At 49.3% G+C, this 23298-nt stretch overlaps 1 protein-coding gene across 2 annotated transcripts in view; it reads left to right on the top strand.

The window, feature by feature from the left end:
* The window catches only part of Scfd2 (sec1 family domain containing 2), a 327459-nt gene extending 304512 nt beyond the window's left edge, over positions 1–22947 (top strand). The window contains exons 7-9 of one of the 2 annotated variants that reach the window (XM_006979706.4): positions 3242–3376; positions 15154–15273; positions 22644–22947. In XM_006979706.4, the coding sequence (XP_006979768.1) occupies positions 3242–3376; positions 15154–15273; positions 22644–22736 (348 nt within the window). In that variant the 3' untranslated portion in view covers positions 22737–22947. The remainder of the gene's footprint in view (positions 1–3241; positions 3377–15153; positions 15274–22643) is intronic. The other variant, XM_076546449.1, reaches the window with a different exon arrangement.
* Positions 22948–23298: the final 351 nt, after the last annotated feature.

Raw genomic sequence — 23298 nt, 5'->3', positions numbered from 1 at the left:
CTTCTGGTCAGGTCTTTGGTCACAGCAAAGAAAACGCAGCAGTTTGCCTCCTGAGGAGAAGCTGTGTGCTTTTGGATGACAGTGCAGTGATGATGAGGTAAGGACTGTCCTGAGGGAAGGGCTTTAAAGATCGAGCATCCGAGAGAAGAAATGTCCAGAAGAGCTCTGATGGTAGGTAGGCTCGCTCTCCACACTGTTTATGTAAGGAAGAGTATCAATAGAACTGAAGGCCTGTTTTTTTTTTACTACTTAAAATTTTTATTAGATTATTATACAAATCCATAAGTTAATTTATTAATTTGAAAAATATAGACAGAAAAGCAAACAAATACAAATACCTGCTACTTCCTGAGCCCAGGATTAACATTTTAGTGTGCGTCACCTCAATCTCATTTCCATACATGAATAATTTTTTAACTTTTAACAAGCAACAAGGGGTCTGTTTGTATTGATGGTTTGCTGCAGAAAAACAAAAGGCGCACAACACAGAGTTGCACCTGCCTGCGTCCCTGGCCTGGCACCCGCCTTCAGTCACTGCTGGAGACGGATGTTCCTCCCTCTCCATTTGTTTCTCGGCAGCTCCAAGCTATCATCTCCCCTGCCACTTCGTGTAATCGCTAGCGCATCACACGCGCACTCCTCGCGTGGTACCTTCCCCTCACATGCCGGTCTGCACCCTGCTTTCAACCCAGTCACCACAGGGCCTCTCTTGTTCCCAGCACTCCTCCCTAGAGACATTCCTCACTTATGAAACAGCCCCCCTGCTGTGGACACTTGAGTGCCTGTGGTGGTTTGGACAGGAACGGCCCCCATGGAAATGAATTAATGGCTCGTAGATTTGAAGGCTTGGTCATTAGGGAGTAGTGACATACTCCCTAGTGACAGGAATTAGGAGGTGTGGCCTTGTCGGAGGAAGTGTGTCTCTGGAGGTGAGCTTAGGGGTTTCAAATGCCCACACCAGGACCAGTCTCTCTCTCTCTCTCTCTCTCTCTCTCTCTCTCTCTCTCTCTCTCTCTCTCTCTCTCTCTCTCCCTCTCTCCCTCCCTCTCCCTTCTGCTCGTGGATCTGGTTGTAGAACTCTCAGCCACCCTGTCTAAGCATGTGCTGCCATGCCCACCCCCATCATGATAACGGACTAAACTTCTGAACCCATAAACCAGCCCCAACTAAATGCCTTTTTGTAAGAGCTGTCATGGTCATGGTGTCTCTTCGAAGCAATAGCACAGTGACTAAGACAGTGGCCCCTCATCTTTCTCTACTTCAAATAATAAGTGGTATTTCTGAGTGCATTTCCACGCATGAACATAGCCAAAACAATAAATTGCTAGGAGTGGAATTGCTGTGTCAGATGCAGTTTGAGTTTTGATAGGTACTACTGAATTACTAATTTTCTATTCATTAAAACAGTTTCCGCCGGGCGGTGGTAGCACACGCCTTTAATCCCAGCACTCGGGAGGCAGAGCCAGGCAGATCTCTGTGAGTTTGAGGCCAGCCTGGACTACCAAATGAGTTCCAGGAAAGGCGCAAAGCTACACAGAGAAACCCTGTCTCGAAAAACCAAAAAAAAAAAAAAAAAAAAAAAACCAGTTTCCTCTTCACCCAACCTGACAGTGTCTGATACCCTAGGGCCAAGTCAAAACATGTTTTCGGACTTTCAGGTTTTTTTCAGTCTGAGTCTTTAAAAATTGATCTTGGTCAGGTGACTCACAAATGCCTGTAACTCCAAGGAATTATATGCACACCCCAACCTGGCCTCTGAAGGCATGGTGGACACATAAATAAGTCTGTAAGAGAAAACCTATCTTGCTGTAACTTTAATCTGATTTCCTCTAGTTATAAGCAAGGTAGGCCCATAGCTGTATCTCTGTCTTATCAGTGTTCCTGCCCAGTACTCATTCAGCATGATCATTAATCATGAAATTTGTCAGTGTACAATGGTCTCACTGACCAATAAGTATCAAGAGGCTGGGATCTTCCACTGAGCAAATACTAGCCCTCCCAAATGTGTGGTGAAACGTGGTGTTGCTAATCTATACACTGCTTCATTTCTGAGATATTTTAGGAGACTCAGAATATGGAAAAATAACTTAGGATTCCTATAAGAAAGGCAAGACCAAGCTAGAGGTGAGGTTAGTCCACTGGGTATCTGTAACCATGGTTATGGCACCTCATGTTTGCCCCATGTAAAGAGCGACAGAGAGCTCAGGACAAGCTGCCTCTCGGCAGCGCCCTGCTAGAAGCTGGCTTTCCTGGAGTGATCATGGATCAGAAAGTGTGGGGAGGGGACACCTTTGTGCTGAACACCCTCGATGCACTGCCAGGTGAGCGTGGGGCAGCAGAAACAGCAGTGGGATTGGAGGAAGGTGGCTCAGTGTGTGAGAGAAGACGACTCAGGAAGGACTTTCCAGTGAGAAGTCAGGAAAGGTCGGTAAGACAGCTGCCTCCAGCAGACCTAAATACAGACCTGCTGCGTACTTAGGCCCCAGAACCGAAAGTGCTCAGCGCCATCCATCCATCGAAGCAGAGGTGTTGTAATCTAACGTCACTCTTACTCTCCAGAGATGCCTGTGTGCGGCATCTACGGTGCTCTGTGACCCGCTTCCACCCTGACCCGCGTCAGGTTCCTTCTCTTATCTGAGCTTCTCCTTCTGACATAGTCATACATGGGGTCGAGCTCTGGGGGGGAGGGCTTAGCTTGGGTGGTGACAGCCACGGCACATAAACATTCACACTCCAAGCAGAGGGGTGCGTCTAAGAATGTTTAGAGACCATTTTCATGTTTCTATCAAATGACGAGACTTTCTGCCATACTTCCTACATAGAATTGTCACTTTCAAGCTAGATTGAGCATTTGGTCCTACTATGACTATAGTTGAGGGACTAGAGAGGTAGGGCCGTGCTAGAGAACTGCATGAACACAAGATGGAATCCCTGTGGTATTAAATTAATAATAATACAAAGGGACACAAAGTTAGAGAGATAGGGAGGGAAGGGCAGATCTGGAAGAAATTAAAGGGAAGGGTGGGAGTAAATATCATCAAAATACATTGTATGAAATTCTCAAAGAATTAAAAAATATTTGTAAAGACTCAAGGTTGTTTTATAATCTTGCATACACAAAATCACAGCCGTTGCTTGATATCAAACTAAACTTGCTTTACTTCCTTTGATGCAGATAAAACTGTCTCCAGACACAGCAAACAAGTGCTTTTGCTCACAGCACAGTGTTCTGTCTTTCCAGGCATCCTATAAGCCACTGTTGAAGCAGGTTGTAGAGGAAATATTTAATCCTGAGAAGCCAGATCCCGTTGACATTGAACATACGTCCTCAGGCCTCACTGATCTCCTTAAAACTGGATTCAGCATGTTCATGAAGGTAAGTAACCAGGAAGGGGTCATCCTCAGTGTCACAGTGTCCCCTTTGCTGAGCATGGGAATGCTGGCACACGGTTAGCCCTGCCCAGTACCAGGGAGACAATGGTCTTCCACAGTCAGGGCAATCCTCATTGACCATTTGATGATGTGCAGTGTGAGCTCACAGCCTCCCACAGCTTCTTTGGACCTGAGTCTTGTCGTCTCTCCTCAGCAACACATACAGCCTTGGTGGGGCCACAGGGCATCCTCAAGAGCACCACTGGAAAGCTTTTACACTCTGATCCATTTGTTACCAACAGGAGTGCATATACTGCTGTACACTGGGCCCAGTGGCGTTCTTTGCTCTTGGTTCTAGAACTTACTCTCTAGGATAATGAACAACTCTGCATACTCCTATGACTAATATCACCACAAGACTCATTAGCGATGGTATTTGTTATGGTCCAGCAGACTCCGTGAATTTCTCTGGCTCATGTCTGGGGTGGGTCAGAATGACTGAGCAGCCCTTGGAGTAGGGATGAAAGGAGAAGAGAGCACACAAATGGGATCTATTTATAAGCCACTGTAAAGTTTCTAAATTTAAAAGGATCTAAACAAGATTGCAAACTGACCTCCCAGGCTATGCCCGTATTTCAGCAGTAATAACTCTTGGAAATAACAGAATGTTTTGCCAGCTTCAAAGAGTCTTTGAAATCATGAATTAATCTGCATTAAAAAAAATCCAGCCTTTTGGAGTTCAATAAAAGCATATTCCAGGAAAACTGGCCCTTTCCAAACAGCCGAGAGGACAGAAGCCAGACATCAGACTGGAAACCAAGCAGTGGATTGGCTGGAGGGCCTTCCCCCCTTTAATCGGCTCTTCCCAAGTACCAGCAGCTTCTGAGGCAATGCTGGCTGCTCATTTTCTTTCTTAATAAAGCAATGCAGCTCAACTTCTTAAAAGTGTCCAGGGCTCCTGTGCTGAGTCTAAGCCCAGAGCTGTTGGGCCACTGTCTGCCCGTCTGTCCTAAGTAACTCTTCCTGGTAGCCATTAGCTTAAAAAAAAAAAAAAAAAAAAAAAAAAAAAAAAAAAAGCAAAGATTGAAGGAAGAAGGGAAAAGAAGGGAAGGGAAGAAAAAATTAAAAACAGCAGTGACTTCTGGAATAGCCAATAGCCATGGTTTCAACCCTCTGCACTTAAGTGCCTCCTCTACAAGCTTGGACATCCGGTAGTGACCCTGGACTGCAGCAAGATGTTAGTTGTGAGATGATTCCCCACATGCATTTTCTGTCACTGTCCCATGAGTCAAGAGCTGTTACATTTGAAAGTTCTGTTGTCGTTGTCCCCTCCCAAAAAAGCTCTGTGGAGTTTTTCTCCCTCTTGTCCTGTGCTCAGCCACCCCACCATTCCCATGTGGTTTTGGGAAATGGGGTATTCAGCCCCATTGTTAGAACTCCTGAAGAAAGGCTTCAGCAGCCAGCTGACCTCAGAGGGAAGGCTCCTAGGAGTAGATTAAGGAGGAGAATTTGTGTTCTCCCAGCTGCTATCACCTCTCAAAACGCCATGTTAAGAAGGAAGCCAAACTAGACAGAAGGACGTCCATTCTGCCCCAATGCCTGTGGACAGGGAAGGAGGTAGAGTACAGAGACTCACAGGCTCCCACACACAGTGATAGTGACAATCCATGTGGACCAGTCAGCCAGAGCATTTCTGTCCACCCTCCTCTCCAGCCTCATGACAACCTTTGCCCAATGAGGAAACTGAGGCCCCATGTGGCTAAGCAGTGAATGCAAATTTCCAAAAGCCTGGATTCCTTCTCATTCTCTCCTGGTCTCACGTGGTTTCCAAAGAGCACACAGTAAATGGCAGCTCTGGGGTGTGTCCTCCAGTCCTGCCCACTCCGAGCACTTGCCTGTCACAGCAGTCCCTGCCCTATAGCGCTGCCAGGCGTGTTCTTGGAAATGAAATATTCCGTGCCATTAATTCTGGTTCTCTTTGGGATTATGCAGCTGCCTTCCCTTTCTTGAATCAGTACAGCTCATGAAGAAGGTCTCTGCCTGGCTTGGTCATGGGGCCACTGATGTGAGTGAGATCATGCAGGGTTCAGGGGCACCTGCTCTTCCTCAGACTGCTTTTCTGGGACTTGGGCCCAGGCCTCATGGGAGGAATGAACCCAGGCATTGCTGATATGTCACCCTACACGTTATGTCTTGGTTCTGAATCCTCAGGGGCAGTTACTGCTCCTCTTCCTGGTCACTCAGTGCCCTGTCCTGTGTCCCCAGAATGTGTTCCCTACTTTCTCACCCAAGATTTGTAGTACTGATCCACAGAGAGAGAGAGAGAGAGAGAGAGAGAGAGAGAGAGAGAGAGAGAGAGAGAGAGAAGGAAGGAAGGAAGGAAGGAAGGAAGGAAGGAAGGAAGGAAGGAAGGAAGGAAGGAAGGAAGGAAGGAAGGAAGGAAGGAGGAGGCAGAACCTGATGAACTAAAGCCTTCGTGGGGAACCCTTCCCATGCATGGCTACTGTTGTGCAAATGGGAACTTTCTCAAAATCTAACTTGTGCTGGAAGGGAGATGCTGGTCTGCCCCTGGTCAGTCCTTTCTCTGCACTCAGATAATTTCCTGGTGGACTTGGGGTGACCAGAGACCGTCTACCCACGGTGTAGAAGATGGACGATGAGAGTGGATGGGGACCTGACAAGAAATGCATGGAGAGACAGGGCCCACAGTCACACCACAGGCAGCATGGCATGAGTCTCATATGGTAGAAAGAATTCAGGAGAGGGTGGACCTGGCCTGTGTATCTCCCTCAGGGCTCTCTTTTGTACATACTCCGGGGCTGTCCTTATAAATTGGTTTATAATTATGTGTCTTGGTTGCCTTTCTCCAGGCTGATGTCTTTCAGAGTAATGTTTTTCTAAATATACAACATAACCCGTTGTACACTCATAGGGGAGTGGACTAGACCAGAACTCGTTACATCTAGTTAGGTCAAACAGCCCAGCCTTGCCTCCCATGTCTACAAATGCATGACTTGAACATTTTTCTCAGTTCAGATCTGACTAGAAAGACTGTGAAAACTATGGCTAGAGCCTGGATGGCTGATCTAGGTTTTTATCTTCTGGATGCTCAACACTTGGCATTCTGCATACAGCAGGTACTCACTAAGGGGGAAGGGTATGGTCAGAGAAGATGGATTCCAGAGTTCATTTAGCATAGCTTGAAGCCATTTTCCAACTACAAAAGTCCCACTGAGTGTAGCGAACACCTTCCAAGACTCTCGGTGAATATGTGAAACCACAGGTATAAGCCCTGTGGACACACAATGCCTTTTGTCACTAAGCAAATGGTGTGTGTTGTGGTCATAGTGTATGCAGTTTGCAAGTGTGACGGTGAACCTAGCACCTTCTTTTCTTTTTCCTCCTTCACACTTGCAGTGGTTGAAGGTTTGTTCTTAACATGCATCTTAGCAACCTCCACAGACAATTATCTATTTCCTCATCAAGGCAAGAACTTTCATCTTCCCACTGAAGTACTTTCCAGCTTTTCTTTGGCTTATCAGATTGGCCAGCATCCTGCTTTTGGGACATAATTTGCACTTTGGAGCCATAATCAGGTAAATTAAGGAGTGCTTAAACACAGTGCTTTGATGCTGCTGATGTTGGTTGATAGCCCAGGTAGCTTTTTGGTGACTGAAGAGGGGGGACATGTGCAGTATGGGCACTTTGGACAAAAGGATGCTTCATGTCCAGGCTGGAGAAAGCAGGGTAAGATTTCATCATGTGTCTCAGAATCATTTGCAACATAAAATTTAAGAGATTGGTTTCTAGAAGTTTCTTTTTGTACTATAAATAACTGAAATTGTGGAACACAAAACCTCAGATAAGGAAAACTGCCGCCTGGCCCTTAAGCCTGAAGCTTCATCCAAAATTTTCATGAATGAATGGCACTATCAGCCAACTCCAGTGAGCCTCATCAGCTGTCCTCATCCTCCTGTCCAACAGCTGCCGAGCAGGTAACCAACCCCAACTGTGCGTCTGCTTCACTGAGATGGAAGTCTACCTCTACTCCGTCTCCATCCCACAGCACAGCGTTGAAGTCTGTTTCTCCTGGTGCTTCGCCTCCCTGGAGAATAGAACAGAAGCAAAGGCGCTGATGTTATAGAGTGGAAGAACTCTCCCAACAGAGTGCTAGATAAGGGAGCAGATGCTGGGGAGGTTTGGGGTCTCTTCTCCATGTGGCATTTATTCTGTAGTTTGATTTGTTGAATAATAGGTGACTCTTTTATCTGTATTCCCCCCTTCACACACACACATACCTCCATCTAGTAAATGCTCTGTGAACTTCCTTCCAGGGTCTGTCTGCAGTGGAGGTGGTAGAGACCAGAGCCACACACCTGCAGTCAGGCTGTATGAGAATCACTCAGCCTCTTTGTGCCTCCGTTTTCTCGTATGTAAAATGGGATGGCAGTGGAGCTGCTGTGAGATACGTAATAGCATGATTAGCACTCAGCACCAGGGCTGTCTCTAGTCAGTGCTTCTTCTTATGACTCTGTGGTCCCTGCCAGACTGTATCTTTGAAGAAAGAGCCACATTGGCTATCTTTATAGCCTATACATAGCCAGTGTTTGAGTGCACACACAGGGAAGGAAAAGATTATGAGTTTGAGGCTATCCTAGACTATTAGCAAGAGCCTCTTGGAGAGAGAGGGGAAAGGAAGAAGTCGGGCATGGTGGTATATGCCTGTAATCCTAGCATTCAGGAGATAAAGGCGGGAGGATTGTGTGTTCAAAGTCAACCTGGGTTGCATAGTGAGCTGCAGGCCAGACTGGCTTCACAGTAAGACCCTGTCTCAAAACACTCAACTAGCAGAAGAAAGTAGGAGGGAAAAGAAGAAAGGATAGAGAATCTGTTTTTTATGAAAACAAAGATTTTTGTAAATCCCTAGCAGGTCCCACTTGCCAGAAGACAAGCAGTTGGGTGACCTTGTGGCATGTCCCTGGAGCCATGTTCATGGGTTGTGATGCTCATTTCCAGACCATATCTCTGTCCACTGTGAGCCCAATTCATTGATCTCCACAGTCTTGGTAACATAAACTTATCTTTCTTGAGCAAACTGGGGAGCCAGCAAAATATGCATGCCTTGGCCGCCCTGAACACCGAGGCTGGACCCAGGATGTCTCAGGTCCTGACTGTCCTGTAGCCCTTCTGCCCCATCACCACACTCTGTGAGGATTTGCTGCCGCCTCAGTGCTGTGACAAGTGCTAGCCCCGCCACAGACACTTGGACGTGGCCCCCCAACTCAGTTTTACTTGTATCCATACATTTCTGTAGGCCAAAACACTTAAGAAAAAAAAAATGGTGTGCATCTGTCTCTGCCAGACAAACTCTCCATGGGTGGGGAAGTCCTGACATCAGGGTCTTACCTCCCTGGAATCAGAAGTTCATTTGTGTCATAGTGTGGGCAGTTAAAGCACTTTTTTTGAATGGCTCTGCTCTTAAATCAGGGGCCATGGAAATCTCTCATTCCCACTGCTTCTGGTTATCTAGTACCAAATAAGCAGTCATCCTGAACCCTGGCTCATAATACTAACCATTCATTCTGCTCAGAAGGTTACACCCTGGGAAGAGCTCCACAGGGCAGGATCTGCCTCCCAGGAGGCTCCCCCACACAGTCAGTGAGCCAAGGCTGAGCATCTACAGGGAACTCCGAAGGCCCTGTGGTCCAGGACCTCAGCTCCTCTGCATCGTGTCAGTGCTGTAAGGGGGACAGCCAGGGGAAAGACTTCGGGTGTCATGGCCTGAAAGTCAGCTAACATCACGTGCACAGCATTCCACATGTCAAGGCAGTCCTCCTTAAGGAAATAAATGTATTCTTCCTCTTAAAAAGGGGTCAAGAGCCAGAGGGGCAGAAAGTATTGTCATGGCCACTTTTGAAAAATACAATCTAATGCGGGTAAATCTACCTCGTCTGGCTGTCCAGGGCAGTAAGGGCAGCGCCTACTGATCCTACGTGTCCATCCTTCTTGGAAGACATTGAAATCATTCACACTTCTGACCTGACTTCAAAATCAGTGGTACCAGAATGGCTATACTGAAATAAATAAATGCCACTTGCTATTTGTCCATTTTTTAAACAGTCTATTAAAGAGCAACTTCCTGGATGAGAAGCTTAAGAGAGCAAGCGTCCCTATTATCTAAGGAAGACCTGCAAGTCAGCCTGGTCACTTCTCAGCCAGCAGAAGGACTTGTGAGGCTGTCATCCTCCAGGGACGTACAAGCCAGTGAGGGTGATCCACTGAGCTGGGAGGACCAACGTGGGCTGAAGCTGGCCTGGAAAAGCCCAGTTCCCTAATAGCCTCCCACACAGAGCACCTTGAGGTCCTCTGAGTAAAGCTTGATCTCGACCTAATGAGTCAATCAAAACATACTTTCCCCTCTCCATGGAATGGGAATTTAATTTAAAACTCGCATGTCTAATAGGCAGCCCTTTGAAAGTGCATTTCTGAAATCTGTGGCTTGGATTTCAGTCTCCCGAGAGTAATATATTTTATATCTACTCCATGTGTTTGAACCTCGGTTTGTTTTGACTAAAGGACAGGATCTGTCAAGTTGTTTTCTCTGCTAGAATTGGCGTAAAGAGGGTGGGCTTTATCTAATGAGATGAGGGTGGGCTTTATCTAATGAGATGGTGAAGAGGGTGGGCTTTATCTAATGAGATGAGGGTGGGCTTTATCTAATGAAATGGTACTAGGCCTTTTTTCCTCTTCTCTGTGTGCTTTAAATGTTTCTGTTGCTGTGATTGTTCCATTTTTTTATGTGGCCGTGCTTAATTAGAAAAAGATTCCTGACCAAGAGTCAAGCCCCAGCCCCTGCCTCTGGGCCCCGTGTCTGAGTTGATGTGACAGCCCCGTGGCCTGGAAACAGGAAAAGCCCACATGAAGGAACAGCGCTCACACGGGCCATAAAAGCAGTCAAAACTGTGTCGTAAGATACCAACAAGTCACAGCAACTTAATCAAAGGAAGGAAGGCTAATGTATTTTAAGGACCAGAGGATGTCCAGGGACCCCAAAGACAGCAGGGCAGAAGGATTAGACCAAGAACTGGCAGGCCTGTCTGGAAGGTGAGCGGTCCTCAAGACTCACTGTGCTCTGCAGAAGAGGCTAATGATGAGTGTAGGAGCTCAGCTGATAGGAGGTGAACAAATGCATGAGTGTCCAGACATACCTTTGGTCCTCCTTGATACAAGTGTCCACAGAGTCTCATCTGCCTTAGAATGACTGGATTACCAAAGGCCCAGTTGGGCTCAGGACCTCATTCCATGACCCGAAAACCATGTTTGGACAGCAGGATCACACTATAACCACATGGCTGCCAGCAGCCCACTCCGAGCTGAGAGCAGATGATTGGATTATAGATAAAAACCATCACCCAAAGGATGCTTTGTGGACGGGGTGGGGGCAAATGCTGGGCTTCATGTGAGGGACGATGTCAGATCCTTCAGCTGTGAGAGCTGAGCATGCCTTGGAGGTCATCTAGACCCACTTCTTATTACTCATATAAGGAGGACAAGATTCGGAGAGAGAAACTGTTGGATGGGGTCCACTGTACTTAATGGCACTTCTGATTAGATGAAACAATGTCGGCACTGAGTTTCTTGGTTAAATGAGTACAAGTCGTGTGGTTCTTCTTTGCAACCATTTGTAACCATTGTTTAAATTCCTCTAAATTATGGTGCATGCTATGAGGTAAGGTTTGATTTCTATCTCACATTAGTGAAATCTATTCCAAGAGTTCTATGAAGTGGACTTTGGCCTGAATTATTTAGCAAAAGCCAAAGCTGGACTGTGAGAGTCTTCATACTTTGTCTGACAGGGAGCGGTGGCTGTTGTGGGTAAGAGAGATGAGACGTAGATGGACTAGACACCTGCCTGCCGTAGCCGGGTTTGCCTCATGTGGGTCTCAGTATGTTGAGGAATATTGCAGGGAAGAGAGAAAAGTGATGTGAGGAAATCTGCCGGAGTCAGAGGGCATTAGGGGTTGTCAGACCAGCAGGAGTCAGGCCCAAAGTGCTGAGATGTCATGGTACACGGAAGGCTTATGGTCATTCCAGATGGCTGGAGAGGAAGAGAACACAGTGACAGAGATAAACAGAAGCTGGAGTTAGATCAACAGGAGTTGGAAATGTAGATTTTTTACCAAATTTTACCAAAAACAAAAAGTTACCTTTGCTAGTTAGTTGTCAAATGGACACAAACTGAGACTCTTGGGAAGAAGGAACCTGAATTTAAGAATTGTCCCTATCAGATTGGTAATTACTTATGTGTGAGGGCCCCAGCCCACTGCAGGGGGCACCACCCCTAGGCAGATGGTTCTGGCTGGCCTAGAACGCAATCGCAATCGAGAAAATGGTACACAGCTTTCCTCTGTGGTTTCTGACTGCTCCTGCCCTCACTCCCCTGAGTGATGGGCTGTGATTAGGACTTCTAAGCTACCTAAACCCTTTCCTCCCCAATTTGGTTTTGGTCAGTGTTTTATCACAGCAACAGACAGCAATCTAGAACAGTACCATTGTGTGATGTTTGGGACTATGTAACACATTCCTCTGTGCTCTGTAAGGCTTGCCCTGGAAGCACTGAGAGAGGGAAACCAGGGTGAGCTGGGAACTAGGTGAGACGAGAAAGGGGAAAGATGGGGCTCTGAACTTAAGGAGGGCTGAGGGAATGGGGGCCAGGAGGAGTCACTGGCTTCCACCAGGGTGGGTATTGGTTGCATAGCCAGTGAGTAATTATCCAGGCCTCTTGTGTGATCTGGGTACCTAGGTGGATGGGTTGATGTTGTCCTGACTGAGCAACAGAAATGGAGAAAAGGCTGAGTTGTTTTGGGGGCTTAAGTCTAGGGCTGGTGAGAGACCTCTGTAGCCCACAGCCTGGGCCAACAGTACAACCAGAGCCATTGGCCATGGAGTGTAGGTAGGGATAGTGTCACCAGGCAAGTGTCAAGAGAAGAGAAAGGTCCAGAGGCCAGAGCATGCAGGGTCACTGAGGTAACAGAACAAGAAAACCACAGAAGAAGAGCCCGGAAGGAAAGGGAAGTTAGAGGTTTAGAAAGTCAAGGGCAGAGGGCAGTTTGAGGAAAGAGGAGGCCAAGACTGCCAAGAGACAGCATGGATGTCAACAGTCCAATGGCTCTGGCTGCCGGGCAGCCTTGCACAGTGCGACAGAGTCCTAGGAGGACCGAGGAATTGGCTCTTGTTTCTGCAGATCAACACGCAGTTTCAAACGGTGAGAGTGAAAATGCTTTCGTTTGAAGCACTCGTTTATAGATGGCAGCGTGCAGATTACAAGGTAGAACGCTTCCCTCCAGCTCCTCAGCAAGGCAGACCCGGATTTCAGTCTTGACCCCAGTGCAGTGCTCAGACCCGAGTGACGTCATGGAGCCTCAACATCTGTCTCTCTCTGCAGGTGGTCCCTTCCCTAGTCAGAGAGTCCAGGAATGGCCTGGGACAATCCTTGGCCCCCTCTACTGGGGCCTTTCCTCCTTCCCGCCTTCCTCCCTCTTTCCCTGTCTCCCCTCCCTCCCCCTCCATCCCCCCCCCCCCATCTGCACTCGCCAGTTGACTTTGCTCCACTCTCCTCCCTCTCCACACACGTGAAAACCCAGGCTGTGTGCTGCAGCGGGACCCTCCTCTGTTCTGGGTACTGCTGAGTCCCCACCTCCATGAGTAGAGCCTCCTGTGCCCACAGTAGTTGTTCACTAAATGCTTGTTGAATGGACGACAGGAATGTCAACAGGTGGCAGTGGTCATGCTGCGAATGACTCCTGGGGGCCATGCTCAGGGTCGGCATGGGTCTCTTCTTTTTTTTTTAGATTATAAAAACTTCCTTTAATCAAGGTTTGTAACATGGAAGAGATTTGTCAGATAAAATGGAAAGTTTCCAATACATTGAAACATAAACCCTTAAGTCACCATAAATACAATACCCAACAGTAAAAACCACAACAGCAAATTCACACCATCCCTGTAAGAGCCATGATCTGATTTTCACATGCTTTCGGGAGATGGCAAACATGGCCTGCTGGACACAGAGCACAGTCGGGCTTTGAGGTCACACTCATCTGACAGGGCTGTGGCTCAAGAAGCAAAGCAGGTACCAGCATATTCAAACAGTGTATTGAACATCCTTTAATATCAAAGGGAGAAATAAGAAAGCAACATAATCACGCTATCAGCAAGATGGTAGGAAGTAAGGACAGCTGTGTAAAGCTTGAGGCTGAAAGGTGGTTCACCAGCTTCCTTTCTTTGGCTTCTTGGGTAATGGCCGCCGGAACAGTAAGATGTGAGTTCCTGGGTCATATAATGGACCCATCCCTGACTCTGCTGAATGCCAAAATTTCTCCATTCAGATTCAGACATCAAATGGGTTTTAGGGACCAGCTTGGCTATGTCCTTGGGCAACATGACATGCCGGTACTCGAACTCCTTGTCGTTGTATTTGTCCGAATAGTAAATCTGAGGCTCTCTCGCTGCCTCTCTAAGGCACTGATCGCTAATGGAGAATGGGGAACCTGATCATCATGCCTATGCTGAGGGTAAGAGAGTCACGGGTGGAGAGAAACTTCGTAAAGGAGCAATATGCAGAGGGAACTCAGCAGCAAGATTCCCAGAATTCCTGAGAAGTTCCAAACACTGGCAGTGGCAGATCCTCGCCTTGACATCTCCGTCATGGAAGCCAATCCAGACCTCAGAGTGCTCCCAGAGCCCACACCTGCAGAGGCCCCATAGACCTCACTGAAAAGCTGGGTTGGGGGGTGGATGGGAGGGGGAGCCATCTTCCCTTAGCAGAGCCGAGCCGATGTCCTCAAATCCCAGCCCTTGGCGGCTCATCAAGTGACAGAGAGCAGAGACTCCACGTGCTTTATTACACTTTGCATGTACAGTGACAGATGCTGTGTCACACTTTCCTCTTTAGATTGTCACCCCGCAGACTAACACAGAGGTGGGACGCAGTCGTGTATGGCTGCTCATGAGGAATGCGGGATTGGGTTGGGACCGGCCCCGCTTCCCAGCAGCCTGCTGGCCTGACACACTTTTTCTGAAGAGAAAGTCTGGTATCAACCCACAAATCTAAACTGAAACCGAACTACCAAACACCAACATGAATTAATTGGACCCGTGTATTTGTGCCTAGACCAGCATTCCCCCATTCCTTCCCCCGGGGCTGCTCTTTGTTGTCGCTGTATTTCATTTTCTACCCCCTTTTCATCTTGTGCTGTGTCCCTCCAAGATTCTCAGCATGGGCTTCAGATTCCAACCTCTTATGGGAAGCATATGTCTTGAGGAACATTCGGAGCCATGCTAAAGTTCCAGGGCCAGTTGTATCTCTGTGCCAGGATTAAGAACAACAGTTGTCTGTGGGGCTGGGAGGCCTCGCGGGCGGGGTCTGGGTCCTCAGAAGGGAGTGCAGGGCAGAGAGCAGTCCTGAGACATGTCTAAGCAGACCATTACAGAAGCCTGCAACCCTCAAAATGCAGAGAACAAGTAACCGCGCGGTGCCCTGCCCCAGCTGGTGCCTCTACTACACAACCCCTCCTCCTGAGGCTAGGGAAAGATTGCAAGAGCCAAAGGAACCGGAAGTCAGAAATGTCACGAAGTCCCATCAGCATGCCTGCCTACGCAGGATGGCCCTGTCTCAGTCCGTGTTCTGTTGCTGTGAAGAGACGCCATGACCACAGCCGCTCTTATAAGGGAACACGTTTAACTGGCTGCTATCTGACCTGATGATGTTCTGTTTTGCAGGTGAGCCGGCCCCATCCCAGTGACCATCCCCTCTTGATTCTCTTTGTGGTGGGCGGCGTCACAATCTCTGAAGCCAAAATGGTCAAAGACCTTGTAGCATCTCTGAAGCCGGGAACCCAGGTACTGCATCGTGGCTGACCTAGGAAGGAGTCCGGGGGCAGCGACGGGAAGGGTGGCAGGGTCTTCATGGTTCTTCCGGCTTGCTTGCTTCTCCGTCCGCTCCTTCTCCCCACATCCTATTACCTACCATGTTCTCCTTCTGCCTCCTTCCCCAAAGTCATCCTCCTGGCCAGACCAAGCCCACCCACACCTCCCCGGACAGCTTTTTGTTTTGTTTTTTTTTTTCTTTATGGTTAAGGACTTACCACTTTGGCAAAGTCCATTATAACTGGTTACGTTCTCACACCAAGCAAAGGGGTCCCTGTTGTTTGCATAATGAATGGTGCCAACCAAAAGCAGGGCAAGGCTGTAACCGTCAAAACCCTGTGACCTCCAGTCCCCAGCATCCTCCAGCCCCCAGCATCCTGTGTCCTCCCTCTAGCCCCACCTGCTACAAATTCTACAGCCTCCCAAACACAGAGCCTCCAGCTGAGGCCAAGGATTGAATTGCATGAGCCTGTGGAGACATTATACTTCCAAACTCTGATGCTGAGGGACTCCAGAGACCTCATCCTGTCTGTGGGAGTCAGGGGGAAAGAGGTTCAAGACGTCATCAAGACACTAGCTAATACTAAAGACCGTCCACACAGCTGCACAGGAGACAGCTGGGGGATGGTAGCATTCTAGCCCAGGCCTGCCTACCTGGGCGGTGATGTGGCTTCCTGCTGATTCCACATGCCCTGTGTATCCACCCAGCCAGCATTCTCTCCACAGGGTGACATTCTGCCAGCTGCTCCAGACTCTTCCGGGTCTGTACTGGCATCCCAATCCACACCGTGCAGTAAAGTTCTTGCCTGTTCCCTGCCTACTCCACATTTGCCAACATAGACTCTGCCACTGCCCCTTGAGGACAAAGGCTGGGCCTAGGCTTGAGTGTGTAGCAGGAGCTCGGTAAGCCTGGGTTTTAGTACATATATTTTGATTGTGAGCCTAGCCTTTAACGGCTGAGCCATCTCTCCAGCCCTTAGTACATATATTAAATCCAACAGAATTTGCTGGAAACAGTCTGTGGTGTTGAGTGCCCGAGCCTCAACAATGCCTTTGGTGAAATCAAGAAGACCCAATCTCTCTTTATATCCCGACTCGCAACTGGGAAAGACAAGATGGCTATTTAGGGAACAGGCTCAGGTCTGGGAATAGCCAGTCATTGTCTGTGACCCTTTCTACTATTATCATCAGAGCTGGTGAATTTCTGGAACTAATCATCCTAGCCTCATTTTGTACCCCTATGCCAGCAGAGTTAGGAATCTGTTTAATGAGGCCTTTTTTTTTTCCCCAAAAAAGTAAGTACCTTTCTGCTGTCCCTAACATGGGAACCACATTCCTAATTTCTTAGAACAAGTGTGCATTGAGACAGCCTGCCAGACACTATAATCCCTTCTCTAAAAGGATGGAGTGCAGATGCCTTCAAAGTCTGGTGACAGTATGGAGGCAAAAGCCAGAATCAGCAGTGGCTTTGCCAGTCTGGCCCTGTACCCATTCATCTGCAGACAGAGCATCTCACAGTGTTGGAGGCTTAAGGAACAGGCTTGACCACTCCTTGTCCTTGGTGTGAAAACTCCCTGAGGCGCTATCAGGCCCTAAGAGGATTCTCTCAGCAGCAGGGAAAAGCTGGGACAGCTCCTCCCCACAATGCCTTTGGTCTCTAAGCTTGTGGAGACAGGGGGATTGCCTGAGTGATGCTGGAGTGACATTCGCTGTCGCCCTCCCCTTCACCTGGCAGGTAGTAGCCACGCTAGCCAGCAGCTAATGGAAAGCTCAGCCTTCCGATTTTAGAAACAGCCTGGAATTCAGGCCTTGCTGTGTGCGCTGTATCCAGAATGGTATGTGCATCAGTTCCGTTCTCTGCTTGTGCTCACACTGCTGTTGGGAGTGTGTGAAGCCCGCTGAAGGAGCAGATTCCATAGAAGCAATGGACCAGGAGGCTGTCAAAGGCACTGCTGACCTATGTGTGAGCAGTATCCCTCCACACAGTGAAAGAAAGCCTCTACCATTCCACCCAGGGACGGATGATAAGAGAAAATACTAAGTCTTTCCTTGACTTGACTAAGGAGGGAAACTCTCCCAACCCACCCCAAACAGGTCAAGACCAAGTCAAGAGTCTCCTTAGGTTCCATTCCTCAAAGCGTGTGTGCTGGGTACCTGCTCAGTCTCCTCACTCTGCTATGTGGCATGGGGCCCTGTGGCCAGACGCTCCAGCCCGCTGAACTCTGTTGCTGTGGAATGGTGGTCATGAGGCCCACAGAAGCCTGTGATTGTGAGGTGTCCTTACCGAAAACAGCCAGGCCAGGAAAAGAAAGAAAGGACAAGCGTGCGAGCTACCTAGCTCTCAGCCGCTTTTCATCCGTGGGTGTGGACACCATGCCTCCACGCACTTCCACATGTCTGAAGCACAGTGTTCGGTGAGAATCACAAGCATTTAAAAACAAAACCTAAATCCAGAAATCTAGCCCTACACAATTCTGCATACATCTCTAGGGGCTCAGGGGAACCTAGGTACCGGCCTGCTCCAAATCATTATAAAATTGACGGGGAAGCCCAAGGATGCTGAGATCCGTGACATTAACAAAAACACCCAAACCAGAAGGGATGAAGCACAAAGGGATCTGGACTCCCACGGTGCAAGCTCTGCAGGAGAGCTGACCGCCAGCACTGACACCTGGGACCAGGTGGACACAGGTCTTCTGAAAAGGATAGCTGTCTCCCTGGATTAACCACTGAACATTTTAGGTTTTGGCACCAGTAGGTGGATGTGTACCCGTGTGAACAGTATAGCACGTGTACAAGCAGGGTGAGATCACACCTCCAATATCTGTGTGCAAAAACCATTGCTTCTGCTGGATGGATGAAGGGTCACATGGGCAGCTGTGCTGTGTGGTCACTTGATGGGGGTAATGGGGGGATGGGGAATTGGGCTTAGAAGAAAGGGGGGGAAATACTGCCTGCTCTTTTTGATTCTCAGTATTGGAAAACAAGGCGCTCTGATACCCAAATCGTAGGTTTTACTGCCATGTCTGCAGAAACAGAACAGAAAGGTGTTGGCATCTGCAAATCATAGTGTGGCTGGAGAAGAGGAATGTGAGCCAGCAGGCCTCCCAGGGCTGGGCCTCCCCAACTGAGTGCAGCACATGCCAAGCAGAGGGCTGCTGGAGGGACTTGGCGCCTTGGCTCTGGGGACACTAAGGTTGTCCGTGCCGTCTCACTGTCAGCCAGCATGTGAGTAAGCTCCATCTTGGGACAGTCTGTGGCAGAACCTCCACCGTCAGCCATGTTTGATAATGCCTGATCACAGTTGCCTGTGACTGCTGTGACTCTGCACAGACCAGTGATTTGTCTCTGCTAAATGCCGTTTTTCTGTTAGACTATGAGATCTATGGGCCGTCAGCAGTGACTCTCTCTGCCTGGGTGGTGCTTCAGGAGGTGTTGTGGTCAGTGACAGTGCACAATGCAGGGGAGGGTGTCCCAGGCAGCCCCTTGGGTCCCGGTGAAGAAGCTCTGACTTGTGAGTGCCACACATGGCAGGTGGCAGATGGAGCTGGGGCAGTCGGGAGCTGGGGAGTCCGGGTGAAACGCTGTTCACATTTGAATGACGCCAGGCCTGAGCTGAGACGGGGGAAAGTCACCGCAACCAAAAGAAGAATAAAGAGGAGAGAAGGGGAGCTGAGAAAGAGGACCAGAAATGTAGAGAACAGGGACCCTTTGTGGGCAAGGAGCGGGGTGGTCCCTGGAGTTTGTCTGTTGCCCAGGTCTCCTGTCAAAGGCCATCTCTCTGGAAGGCATTCTCCAACGTCAAATCAACCTCCATACTGGCCGTATTTAAAGCATTTACATTTCATCTGATAGGCCAGTTTCAAGCCCTTCTTGGCTTTTTTTTTTCCCCTCCCTTTGGAGCCAAGTTTTTAGAATGACAATTAGCCAAATAATGCAGACACAGTCTTGTTTGCATTAACTTAGAAAAAAAGAGAAAATGCTCAAAAGCGGTCTAATGTCAAACATGCCAAGGATGTAAACGTGCTGCTCATGGGCTAGAAAGATGTCCCAGCTGTTAAGAGCACTTGCTGCTCTTGCAGAGGACATGGGTTCAATTCCCAGCACTCCGAGGGCAGCTCACAGCCACCTGTCACTCCAGCTCCAGGGGACCTGACACTCTCTCCTGGCCTCCAAGGGCACACACACAGACATGCAGGCAAAACACTCACACACATGAAATGAAAAACATTCTGGATGCTTAAGGGTGGTAACCTGGTAGGGTGGGTGTAAACCCCGGTGGTGTGACCTGATCTGGTTTTAACCAGCAGCCTCAGACAGCAGGTTTCTCTGAACTGATGGAGTAAATATACAGTCATCTGACCGTCCCTCCGGAGGCCTTCCTGGGTGAAAAGCTTCCGGCTGTCCAGGGCTGAAGCCCTTGCCTCCTTCTCTGTGTGCCGGTTCTGCCCAGTCGGTTCTTTGACTCAGTCGTTTGTGAACTCACTGCTCTGTACCAGGCACCGTACTAAAGAAACAATGGGAGGAGGCGGTAAGACAAACAGCCACAGGGCATACTGGGGCTGGAGGGTGGGAGGCTGGTCCACGAAGGCTTGCTGGAGGGAGACATCTTAGCAGATTGAAAGGCCACAGAAAGAGTAGGGAACTCTGCCCAGATAACGGAACATCTCCAAAGAGCCAGTTTGGACACATGGGACTGACCATACAGAGCGATGGAGGAAAGAGCTGTTGAGAAGCCAGCGGGAAGCAGACTCCGCTCCGAGGCCTGGGATGCTGTCCTGGAGGCTGGGCTTATCAACGGTGGTGAGAAGAGAGTCCACTAAGTAACAGATTTACCCCGAAGGAGCACTCTGGCAACCTCCCCTCCCCTCCATCACTTAAGGGCTGCAGCAGGCGGCAAGGAGGGAAGGCAGGGGAGAAGCTGATGCCAGCAGCCGCCACCGGAAGCCCCTAGGGAGTCACCGGAAGCCCCTCGGGAGCCACCGGAAGCCCTCGGGAGCCTGCATTGTGCTCAGTGTTCTGCGCAGTGTTCATCCAGGGCCAGCAGTGTTAGTCATGCCTTAAAGATGAGAAAAGTGGGACTCGGAGTGAGTAAGCGACTGCTCCAGGGTAGGCAGCCGTAGCTGGGGTCCGGCTCAAGCTGGACATGCCTGAGCCTGCGCTCGCCATCCCAGCGCTCGCTCGGGAAGAGTCCCTGGACTCAGCCCTGCTCTCTCCCTTCCTCACAGGCCCCCTAACCTACTTCTCAAACTGCTTCTGTTTCCTGTTGTTTGTTTCCACCTGATGCAGAGCAGGCCCCAGACGCCCTCAGCTGTGGAGCTTAACAGGCTGTCACCTCATGGGCCTGCTTGTTTGGATGAGAGGAGCCTGATCGCTGTGTTTGCACTCAGAGCAAACCAATCCAGCATCTGTCAGCCGTGGCTGGGAGCCCAGCCCAGCCTGAGCGGGACAGGTTCTTTAGGCGCCATTGGCTGCTCTGTGTTGACATCAGCTGAGTTTGTAGCCAGCCCCACTCCCAAGTTCTGCCAACCTGACCGCAAGACCTGGTCTTCTTTGGAGACACACTCCATCCTCACTCCTGCCCTTACCCTCAGCTGCAGAGGAATCCACTAGCATTAGACCGGGTTGAGGACTGGGCGGGGCTGGCAGTGTGGCAGGGACTGGCAGGTCGTGGGGAAGGAGTATATTAACCACCGCTGGTCTCTCCTGCTTCACAGGGGTCTGCATCCAGAGGCTAGGGAAAGTGTGTGTGTGTGTGTGTGTGTGTGTGTGTGTGTGTGTGTGTGTGTGTGTGTGTGTACACGCAAGCATGTACGAAACCATAGGACAAACTCACCTGTTATTCTTCAGGACCTGTCGACCTTGTTTTTTGAGACAAGTTCTCTCAACTAAACTGGAGCTCATCAAGGAGGCCCTCTGGCCAGGGAACCCCAAGAACCTGTCTGTCCCTGCATTCCGAGTCCCAGGATTGCAGAAGCACCCCACCACACCCAGATTTCTCTTACAGATTCTGGGAGATGCACATTGTCCTCTTGATCGCACAGCATGCGCTTTGCCCACGGAAACATCTCCTCAGCCCTATGGATACATTTTAAAGTGGACTTCCTAACAATGCTGTACAAACCCCGTAACAGTCGCTAAAACTATATGAACCTGTATGTGTTTTTCCTGAAAATTCTGTGCTTTCAAGTGATTTGGAAGGAGATCTACAGACCCATCACAGAATCACAGTAGTTGAGCCCTTCCTAGGCTCTCAGCAGAGGAACTTACATAACCCCGGAGATGCGCTGCGAGCCTGGGTGTTCTTTTCTTCCTGGGATAGATGAGGTGGGAGAGGGAGGCTCAAGTAAAGTGACTATATTCCATCGGGAAGCCAGCCAGCCAGCAGCGGCGCTGAGCTCTGCCCAGCCTCTGGGGCAGCTCTGGCCTGGGAGCCCCCTGGCCACACACCTACATGCTTGGGTGGCGAGGGCATGCTGATAGTCACCACTGTCCTCAAACCCTCTTTGCGTAGATTTCAAGGAGAATGAGAAGTTCGGGTTTCAGTGGTTTTTTTTCCCCCTGCCAAAAATATGGGTTGGCTGGCATTAGCCATGTATTTCTTGAGATAGCTCTCTTCCAAGAACAATGCTTCAAAGGCAGAGAGGGGACTCTTTGACAAGGTCGTTAAAAAAAAAGTTATTTTCAAGAAGAAAAACAAAATTCTGAATGTTTCTTTTCTACTCCCTCCCTTGACCATGACCCTGCCCTGTTCTGCCTTGAGTTGGAATGTGGCCTCTGCTTTGCACCAATGAACTCGTTGAATTTGGAGTTGATTACTTCACTGATTTCACTCCACCTGGGATAACTTGGGGGGCAGGTGAGAGGACAGGGAGGTGTCCAACCTGCACCTGTCCAGCGTGGCACGGCCCGATGCAGCCCAGTCATGCTGCACTCTGGTGCTGGCCCGTGGAATTCCTTCTGGATCACCTCCCTAATTTCCCATGGGCAGTTTCCTATCGAGAAGTGTTAGTGCCTGCTTGGGCAGACCCTCACCTGGCCCTTACAGAGCAAAGCATGCCCCCAGGCAAGTCCTGGAACAAGCTGTCTTGGTGTTCTAGGGAGAAACTGGCCTGACATTGAAGTCCGGGCTGAGGGAAGTCACCCAGCATCAGCCAGGTGAGCCCAAAGGTCCTCACGGAGTAGGGTGTGTAAACATGAGCCACGCTGAGCAGCCAGGTTATAGATGAGGGAGCCTGTGCCACGTCTGCTTTCTTCAGGCCTCACCCCGTGCCTCCTTCCAAAGACCTTTCCTGGCCCCTGGTAACTGACCTCCCTGATTGTGCCTGTCCCGCTTGTTACAGGTGATCGTGCTGTCCACAAGACTCCTGAAGCCACTTAACATTCCTGAGCTGCTCTTTGCCACTGACCGGCTGCACCCAGACCTTGGCTTCTGACATCTAAGAGAAGATAAGACCTGTGTGAGCTGGAAATACCAATACCCATCTGTCACCATTCCAGATATGCCTCCAAAGCCAGTGTCCCCGTTACTAATTATAGGAATGACTTAATTCTACCAGAGAGGGCTTCATAACCAGGCAGAAGACCGCTTGTTTGGACGTCTCTTGTTCTTCCAGTGCAAAATAAAGACTGGAGTGTTCACCCTTCTTCTAAAGGTGTCAAGCTGTCTTTAGCTGACTTCACCTGTAGTCCTGTCAATTATCCCTCCCCCTTACTGTGATCTTCCTGAAGCGACAATCTTCCTGCAAGTCCATTAGCTCTGGGTAAATGCCTGCCTGCAAGCCGTGGCAGAGAGGAGCGTTATGGTTCGAAGTGAGTTAGGGAAAGTTAAATTTGCTTAGAATTCCCTGCTTGAGGAAAGCAGGATGGTCCTCGTGATAATGTAAGTGAGGAAGGGATGTCACAGACGGCGCCAGAGACTCGTTTCTCTCCCATGCCCACACATTTCTAACGACAAGGAAGGGAGGAGGGGCCTGGTGGCCTCCCTGAGTGGTAAAT

Source organism: Peromyscus maniculatus, chromosome 10 (genome assembly GCF_049852395.1).
Source record: "Peromyscus maniculatus bairdii isolate BWxNUB_F1_BW_parent chromosome 10, HU_Pman_BW_mat_3.1, whole genome shotgun sequence".
NCBI lineage: Eukaryota > Metazoa > Chordata > Mammalia > Rodentia > Cricetidae > Peromyscus > Peromyscus maniculatus.
This window is presented reverse-complemented; position numbering and strand designations above follow the sequence as displayed.